Source organism: Sorex fumeus, unplaced genomic scaffold (assembly GCF_029834395.1).
Source record: "Sorex fumeus unplaced genomic scaffold, SorFum_2.1 ptg000078l, whole genome shotgun sequence".
NCBI lineage: Eukaryota > Metazoa > Chordata > Mammalia > Eulipotyphla > Soricidae > Sorex > Sorex fumeus.
In genome coordinates this window covers 5,324,860-5,334,409 of record NW_026606135.1, presented here as the reverse complement: position 1 = coordinate 5,334,409, position 9,550 = coordinate 5,324,860, and the positions used below count along the sequence as shown (strand labels likewise).

Genomic DNA, 9,550 nt, shown 5'->3' with positions numbered 1-9,550 from the left:
CCCCCACTCTTGTGGCAAGCTTTTAACTGTTGATCGTTCTCCTGAACCTTATTGACTCTTGCCTTCAATATTAGTCTCATATATATACATATATATTATATATGTGTGTGTATTCATTTGTGGAATTACGTATAATTCCACAAATGAATCCTGTCCCTCTCCTTCTGACTCATTTCATTCAGAATTCTCACCAACAATGAAGAGAGTCCCTTTCTCCTCCAATCCGCACCAGCATTGGTTACTCTTGTTCTTTTGGGTATGTGCCATGTCAATCCACTTATAAGAAAATTTCGTGATTTCATTCTTCCTAGCATCTGCATAGTATTCCATTGTGTAGATGTACCATAGTTTCTTTATCCATATGTCTGTTTTCAGGCACTCAAGTTGTTTCCAGATTCTGGCTATTGTGAGTAGTGCTGCAATGAACATCAAAGTGCAGATGACATTTCTGCTGTGTGTTTTTGGGCCCCCAGGGTATATTCCCAGAAGTTGTATTGCTGGGTCAAATGGGAGCTCACTTTCTATTTTTTTGAGAAATGTCCATATTGTTTTCCAAAAAGGCTGGACAAGTCAGCATTCTCACCAACAATGAAGAGAGTCCCTTTCTCCTCCAATCCGCACCAGCATCGGTTACTCTTGTTCTTTTGGATATGTGCCAGTCTCTGTGGTGTAAGGTGATATCTCATTTTTGTTTTTATTTGCATCTCCCTGATGATTAGTGATGTAGAGCATTTTTTCATGTGCCTTTTGGCCATTCGAATTTCTTCTTTGAGGAAGCTTCTGTTCAATTCCGCTTTCCATTTTTTTCATGGGGTTGAATGTTGTTTTCTTATAAAGTTCTACCAGTGTCCTGTATAAATTTAATATTAACCCTTTGTCAGATGGATACTGGGTAAATAATTATTCCCATTTTCCATGGGCTGTTTTTATATCTTAGACACTGTCTCTTTTGAGGTGGAGAAGCTTTTCAGTTCCACGTAGTCCCATTTGTTTATCTTTGCTTCTACTTGCTTGGTCAATGGTGTTTCATCTTTGAAGATGCCTTGAGCTTCAATACCATGGAGGGTCTTGCCTACATTTTCTTCCATGTACCTTATGTTTCACATCTGATATTGAGAACTTTAATCCATTTTGATCTAATTTTTGTGCGTGGTGTTAGAAAAAGGCCTGAGTTCAATATTTCACATGTAGCTGTCCAGTTTTCCCAGCACTACATGTTGAAGAGTCATTCTTTGCTCTACTTCATACTTCGTGTTCCCTTATCAAAGATTAAATGTTCATGTATTTGAGGGTCTGTGTCAGGATATTGAATTCTATTCCATTGGTCTGCATTAATACCATGCTGTTTTAATTACTGACACTTGGTAGTAGGGTTTGAAGTCCTGTCTTCTTTTTTCCCAAGGATGCTTTAGCTACCCACGGGAGTTTATTATTCCATATAAATTTCAGGAGTGTTTGGACTTAGTTTACTTTAAATGTGTTAGAAAAATTGTATTAAAAAATTAAACATTTGAACCTAAGGACATTATTTTTCCCAGCAGAATATTTGTTTTTTTTTTCACTTCTTTTTTCTTCCTTCTTGTTTAATTTTTGTTTGCTTGTTTGTTTTGGGACCATACCTAGCTGTGCTTAAGAGTGACTCCTTGACTGTGTGTTCAGGAATGACCATGGGCAGTTCCAGGGATCCAAACCACGTCAACTGCATGCAAAGTAAGTGCCTTATCTCCTGTGCTACCTTTTATACCTTTTTTTTTTTTAAATTCTGGGTCACCCACTCAATGATGCTCAAGGGTTTGCTTCGGGCTCTGCACTCAGAAATTACTCCTGGTGGTACTCTGGGTACCATATGGGATGCTGGGAATCAAATCCAGGTTAGCAGAGTGCAATGCAAGTACCCTCCCACTATACTGTTGCTTCAGCTCCACCTCTTCTTATAACATGTTAGTACTACTAGGAACTCAGGATCATCTCCCACCCCTTCCTTTTAATCCAGATAGCAAATTTTTATTGACTATTATTTAAAAGCTGGTCCCAACAGGACTGGAGTGATGGTACAGCGGGTAGGGCATTCACCTTGCACACAGCCCACCCAGGTTCGATTCCTCTGCCCCTCTTGGAGAGCCTGGCAAGCTACTGAGCTTGAGTATCCTGCCCACACTGCAGAGTCTGGCAAGCTCCCCGTGGTGTATTCGATATGCCAAAAACAGTAACAAGTCTCACAATGAAACGTTACTGGTGCCCGCTCAGGGAAATTGATGAACAATGGGAGGACTGTGCTACAGTACAATAGATCTACCTGGGCTGGAACGATGGGCTAGAGTCATAGCACAGTGGGTAGGGCTTTTGCTTTGCACTCAGCCGACCCGGCCAACCCAGGTTCAATTCCTCTGTCCCTCTCTGAGAGCCCGGCAAGCTACTGAGAGTATCTCACCCTCACGGTAAAGCCTGGCAAGCTATCCATGACGTATTCGATATGCCAAAAACAGTAACAACAAGTCTCACAACATCTCTTACAATGGAGATGTTATTGGGCCCACTCGAGCAGATCAATGAACAACGGGAAGACAGTGGACATTGGACAGAGGGCTGGAGCCATAGCACAGAGGGTAGGGCATTTGCTTTGCGTGCGGCTGACCCAAGTTCGATTCCTCTGTCCCTCTCGGAGAGCCCAGCAAGTTACCGAGAGTATCCTGTCCGTATGGCAGAGCCTGGAAAGCTACTTGTGGCATATTCAAAATGCCAAAAACAGTAACAACAACTTTCACAAAGGAGACGTAACTGGTGCCCCACTCAAGCAAATTGATGAACAACAGGAGGACAGTGCTGCAACATTATTTTTTTTCTTTTGGGTCACACCTCGCAATGCACAGGGATTATTCCTGGCTCTGCACTCAAGAATCACTCCTGGTGGTGCTCAGGGGACCACATGGGATGCCGGGAATCGAACCCAGGTTGGCCATGTGCAAGGCAAACGCCCTACCCACTGTGCTATTGCTCTAGCCCAGTGCTGCTACATTATTTAAAAGATAACATGTCCTTGGCACATAGTAGGCACTCAATAAGTATCTCTGATAATTCATAAAGGAAATGACTATGCTCATTCAGTTTCAGCTCAGGATCATCCTAATAAAATTTCAGGACTTGAGATGTTCTGAGTCATCCGGATGGCTTGAAACTGGGCTGCTGTCCATGTGGAAGAGGGTTTATCAAGACAGTGATCTTCATTCCTATGATGTAGTCTTTGATCCTAGCCCATGAGGGAGACGGTTTGTTTTAGTGGGTTTCCCCTTGACAGTGCTGGCTGCAAAATTTATATGACTAACTCTACAAATACTCACAAAATGCACCTTTATATTAGGCTGCCTATTGAAGATCTAGACAGCCCTAAAACAGAAGCATGCATACAGACAGACATATGTATGTTCTCTCACTCTCTCCTTGATCATTTTTATCCTCAGGAGTGAGGGGAGGTAGGAGGAGGCAGCCTAAGACATAGAACTCAGGAAGCTTGGGAGTCACTAAGGACTTGCTGCCACAGTCCCACCCAGCTGGAAGGTTGAATGCTAGGGCCTGAGGATAAAATAAGTTTGGGGTCCTGCTGGGGACTGCGGGCCTGCCCAGGGGGCACCAGGGGCACACTCCAAATTCTGGAGGACCTCCCAGGGCATATGGAGTTGCTCAGGGTCCCTGCCTTGATTTTGATCCAATCAGCATTTTCATGATTTTTGTTTGTTTTTGAGCCACACCCTCGCAGTGCTCAGGACTTACTCCTGTCTCTGCACTGAAAGATCACTCCTGGCATTGCTCAGGAGACCATATAGCATGCCAGGAATCACCCCAGGTCGGCTGCATGCAAGACAAACATGTGATCCACTGTGATGTCTCTCTGGCCCTTGCTTAAGGAAATTTTATAGCGTTTCCATATAGAAATAATGGCTTACATCATTTTTCTCGGCATTACTCTTTATTGAATACAGACTTACAGTCTTTAAATAATCTGCATAGAATGCTTTCAATATACTGCTCTCTAGTCATACATATATTTCTTTAAAGCACAAAACTATAACTTAAAATGAAAGGCTATAAATACACATGTACATATTGCCATAAATCTAGAACTATTTTATAAAAAATAGAACTCAAATATCAACTTTATATATTTTGGCAACTTAGCAGTACTGTAAGGTGTCCACATATATTGTTATGATGCATAACTATCCCCAAATGTCTGTCTCCAGGTTTCATTTTCCATCACCTTGGGGGAAAAATAAGAATAATTTCCTTTTCCAGGGCCCCACAGAGATGCTCATGGCCATGGCTCAGCCCTGTCTTTGCAGAAAGACTCTGTGTATCCACATGTTCTTGGAGGAGGAAGACCAGCTTCCAGCCCGATTGTCCAAGAAGGGAAGTATTCCCTCCTGCCAAACATCCACTGTCTACACTTTTCAAAGCCCTTACAGTTCAGAGCTGAGATCTGACTGTACTGTTTACTTTCCCTATTCTTGGACAATAATAGCTTTGAGTCTGACTCTCTCAGCTCCATGCCAAGGGTTTTTAAATAGTCACCCAAATGATGCCTGCTCTGGGGCAACGCCATCCTCATCCCCACAGCAGACCCTGGGGTCCACCTGCTGGTACAAGGCCCTTTGCCATGCTCTCCAGTTCACTAAAAGTGCAAAATCATTCTTGCTCTCATCTGGAAATGGAGACAACTGAGTTTCGAGCAAGGTCAATGGGACTGCCTGCCCGGCAACCCATGGAGGAGCCTAAAGAGAGCCCTGGTTTGTCCTGTGGTCATTTGGGGAGAACAGAAGTGGCTCTGGGTGAAATTACGGCAGGTTGACGGCAGCTCCCTAGATATTCCTGGGACTCTTGGGCTGCAACATCTCCAGGGGAGCAGAAAGGTGGAAAGGGGTGGAGCAGGAAGCGGACAAGGGCACAGGGAGGCACAAGCCCTCCCAGCTAATGGCTCTGCAGGAGCAATGTGAGGATCTCCCAGGTCATCAAAGAATACCCTCACTTTAAAACCACAGGTTCAAGAAATTCCTAGTCTGAGACTTTGTGTCTTCGTTGTTGAGTAAATTCACAATGCGCGTGCCCCAGTCTCTCTCCCCGGCCTGTCCTTACAGGTGACAGTGTGGAGGAGCTGGCACACAGCCCAAGCCAGGGTGGAGGACCTGTAGGACTCAGAGCACAGCAGGCTGGGAATGGGTGGGGTGGAGTAGCCCCTTTTCAGGAAAGCCCTGCAGGGAGCAGAGCCACTGGAGGGCTACTGAGTGCCCAGCTCAGGATCTCTCCTGGATGGGGCAGGTCGCCACTATGATTGGCTGTTCTTTGCTTTCGGGTTGCTTTTCCACCCCCAAAAAGTGCCTCTCACATACCTATGATCAGTCTCTTGGGAGAATCTCAGGGTGCTGGCTCTGTGACCTTCACCAGCCCCCCATCTTTGATGGTTAGTGCTGGACGTAGCCATGCTCTGCTCTCAGCCTGTCCCCAGCCCTGCTCTGGGCTCCTCCACATGGCCTGGGATGAGAAACCCTGGAACCGTGCATCTCACAAAAGGAGTCCTGCTTGGGCCCCTGAGATCACCGTCTGAAGTTAATGCCACAGTGCTTCTCTTAAAAGCCTCTCAGAACCCAAACCAAACCAAGAGTAACACCCCTCTTCCCTCCAAAATGCAGGTCACCTCTGGGGCATGTTTCCTAGGAAGGAGGTGGGAAAGCGAACCAGAAATAATGAAACTGGCAGGACCCTTGGGGAGCAGACAAGTTCTCCCTCCATATATGAATTCCCACGGCCCTGGGGAAGCATCGCAGCAACTATTCAAGAGCAATTACAGAAAAACAAAAGGTTTTCTTCTTCATGGAACAACCTGACTAGCGTTCAGAACTCTGTGGAAGGCTGTCTGTGGGAGCGGAAAAGGAGAAATGTGTTTGTGCTCTGAGGTCACTCTTTTTCCATTGAACTTGGACTGGGCTCTGCATGTGCATGTGGGCGCGTATGCATGCATGCATGCATATGTGTGGGTGTGGGGGGTAGTGGGGGAGCAGGGTGTGGTGCTCACAGGACTATATGGCTCAGTGTCCACCATTTGGAACAATCTGGTCAGACTCTGCTATGAATTTGCAGCAGAGGCTCCAATTACTCCTTTAAAATAAACAAAGGGTAATGACCTCTCCCTTCAAGATTCACTTTGGTGCACCTCAAATAATGGGCAACAGGCTCATTTGTTGAGCAAAAGCATCTCCTGAACTCGTTAGTGCTTGCTGGGGAAAGAATAAGAATATTAGCTTCCAGGTCTTGGAGGGGAAATCTACATGGACTTCCCTCACCTCGGTCAGGCCACCTTTGTGCCAGCTGGGCTCTGTGTCCGTGCAGAGGGCTCCTGGGAAGAGTAAGGAGCCTCATGCAGAGTGGGGGACTCTTTCCTCTAACTCTCAAACTGTGCAGTGCCTCCAGCAGGTTGGTCTATGCTGGGCCCTGAGGACTGGGAGCTACAGAAGCCAGGACGAGGGTTGGCAAGCGGGGGAGTTGGTAGGATCTGGGGGTAGCAGATTGCTGGGTGGGGAGGAAGCGAATCCTAGTCCCAGGGGTCAACGCTAATGGGCCTGGCTGAGCCTCGCTGCCTTTTCTTTTGTGGCGGGTGGTTTGCTTGGGGTTTCTGAGGCTGGACTGCAGAGGTCTCTCATTTCCAGGAGACTCGCTTCCACCCCTTCCGCAAACTTCGTGGAAGAGGTCTCTCTGCAGCCGTGAAAGCTGGAGATGCAGAAAAGGATGCTCTCTGCCTGCGGGTTGTAGCAGGCTCCGTAACCATTGGGCACCACAGGTCCATAGCAGCAAAACATGTCCATAGTGGTGGGCACCTGCGGAAAGAGGATAGGTTAGCCATGGCTCGCCGTGAAAGGTAGTCCCGGAGCCTGGCTAGAGTGCTGGGTGAGCTAACACCTCTGGTTCTCCACCAGTGAACTTGCTTCTCTATTTCCCGCCTGCGTGTTTGGCTGCATTAACCAAATCAACCAATTGCTTCAGTATGGATGGCCATAGCCAGAGGCATGAAAACAAACCCATCTAACTGCAGGAGGCCAGAAGAGGGAGGACTCCCTGGTGTGTGAGTTCTGCCCTGCATATGAGACCGGAAGCTCCCCCGGTGACCTGAGGTTGGGTTGGAGACTGAGTCCTTCATTCAGCTGGGGGCCACAGAAGGCACCGAGGCAGTCAGGGTAATTTACTCAGTGGCACCCTGGTGGCCCCTAACACTTAAGATGGCTTCCCAGAGGGAGCCGTTTATGAACTGGAGGGAATCGGGCCCATCTTCTCTGCATCTTTAATTACTGTCCGTCGTGCCTGGCTGCTCAGTGTCTCCCTGCAGCCTGGCCACGCACAATTAACCCGCTGGGGGTGTTGCAAAGCTGCCATCGACTGGGATTTTAGCGAGGCCTCTCAGACGTCTTGAGTTTAGAGTGCCAAGGTTTTGTCATCTGGATTACACACCTAGAATCTGTGTTTTGGGAAAGCATTTAGATCTGAAATGTTCGTTTCCAGTTGGAAAAAAAAATGTTACCCTTTCTCTAATGAACTATGTACACTGAGGTTAGGGGTTAAAGAGAGTAGATAAGCTCGGAGCAGGGCTTGTTGAAACGCACAGGTTCCTGGTGTTGTGTGCTCGGGCCTTCACTTATGACACTGGCCCTTTTAATGGGGCAGAACAAACCATTAGTCTTGCTAATAGAGTCACCTCATTGTCAGATAAATTTGCCGTGCAACAGCCGAAGGCCATAAAGCCGTTCCAAAGCACTTTTTGCCCATGGATGATTTCCTGAAGAATTTATGTTGTTGTGCTCTGCCCTCATTCATTCATGTCTGCAAGCTCACTGCCATAATGACAAAATCAAATTACTGAGTGGGCTTTTATCCTCAAACACAACTTTGTCAGCTCCTTTTATTGCCCACATCAAACCATGCTCTGATGAGGCAGGGTTTTAGTAAACTAGTGATTGCTGGTGGAGTGGGACTGTTGTCTCTCCTCCACTGCCTCCTTTCTGGGGTGCAGAGGTACCTAAATTCATCTGGTCTACTGCCTCTTTTGAAGGAACTAAACAACAAAATTCAGCATATCCTCCTTCCACCCCTTAAGCCCAATACACTAAAGCAGACATCCGCTTTTTGTGTTCCTCTGGATGACTGAAGCACCCACCGTGTTAGACACTGATCTAATAAATTTGTTTAGTTTTGTGTCCTCAGCAGAATGAGTCTGAAAGCATCACAGTGAGCGGATGCTGGGTGGCAGTTACTCTCCAACAGGTGCTCCCAGGGCATGTCAGAGTAAAGACTGTGACCTGTGTGGAAGGTGCTGTCCAGGCCAGGCACTGGGCAGGATTTGGGGAGAGGGGTGGAGATGCCCTACTAAGTGAGAATGGGGGCCATTCTGGGAAGCTAGGGCCCATGCAGAGCCAGGGATTCAACCCGAAGCTAATGTTCAACACACATTTAGCCTGTTGAGCCAGCTCTAAACCCCTGTGCTGGGCTTTAGACTTCCATGATTGGCCAGTAATACACCTCAGGCCTGTGGTTACCATACTGGACCACAGCCCTCAGGTCAAAGACTGAAAGGTGGCAAGTGTCCTAGATAGAGTGTCAGGTGTCCTAGGATACGTCTGAACCAGTGCTCTCCTAGTCTGCCTCCTTCAGGTAAAGTCCATGATTATTCCGGAGCGATAGCACAGCGGTAGGGTGTTCGCCTTACAAGCGGCCAACATGGCCGACCCGAGTTCGATTCCTCCGCCCCTCTCGGAGAGCCCGGCAAGCTACCGAGAGTATTCGATATGCCAGACACAGTAACAACAAAGTCTCCAATGGAGACGTTACTGGGCCCGCTCGAGCAAATCGACGATCAACGGGAGGGCCTTTACCTTTACCTTTATTCCCATTTAGAAGATGGGGAAGCCAGTGTTTGGGGCATTTAGGTCATTTTGCTCTGTTCATGCAGCTAGAAAGAAGCCAATCCAGGACTGCCTGACTCCAACCAGTGGGCCTCGGTCACCGAGCTCTTTAGAAAAGTCACGGGTTATGCTAGTGGCCTTGTGGGCCATTGGAAGTGCCATACCTGGCTGGTAGAGAGGATGAACTGGTTGCTCATCAGGTATGTTTCATCTGTGAACATCTCCGGAGGCTCCTTGCATATGTCCCGTGCCAGCTCTCGCAGCCCCAGCAGATGGTTGTCAATGGCCATCCCAGTGATAGCCTGGGCATCCGTCAGGGACAGAGAACAGGAAATGAGATGGGGCATCCCATGGTCATCCTTCCCTCCATGAGAGTTCGCTATGACAATGGCCAACCCATGCAGTTGTTAATGTGTAAGGATGGCCACCTATGACTAACCACTTGGCCTGTGGTCTTGACTCTGTGGGCCCTTGCATATTTTGACACTCACAGGGTGAATTCAGGGAGAGTTTGGTTCTAACATAAAGACGCACCTGAGTCAAAAGTCGGAGAGTCCCAGACACACACTTCCCCCTAGTATGGTCACTGCTGACACCAGAACCTCTCGGGG

General features: G+C 47.5%; 1 protein-coding gene across 3 annotated transcripts in view; it reads right to left on the bottom strand.

Moving 5' to 3' along the window:
* Positions 1-6,223: 6,223 nt before the first annotated feature.
* Positions 6,224-9,550, bottom strand: part of CHAT (choline O-acetyltransferase) — a 60,783-nt gene continuing 57,456 nt past the window's right edge. For all 3 annotated transcript variants that reach the window (XM_056130459.1, XM_056130458.1, XM_056130457.1), the window contains exons 14-15: positions 9,104-9,241; positions 6,224-6,863 (exon numbers count right to left, since the gene is read on the bottom strand). In XM_056130459.1, coding sequence (XP_055986434.1) covers positions 6,600-6,863; positions 9,104-9,241 — 402 coding nt within the window. In that variant the 3' untranslated portion in view covers positions 6,224-6,599. The remainder of the gene's footprint in view (positions 6,864-9,103; positions 9,242-9,550) is intronic.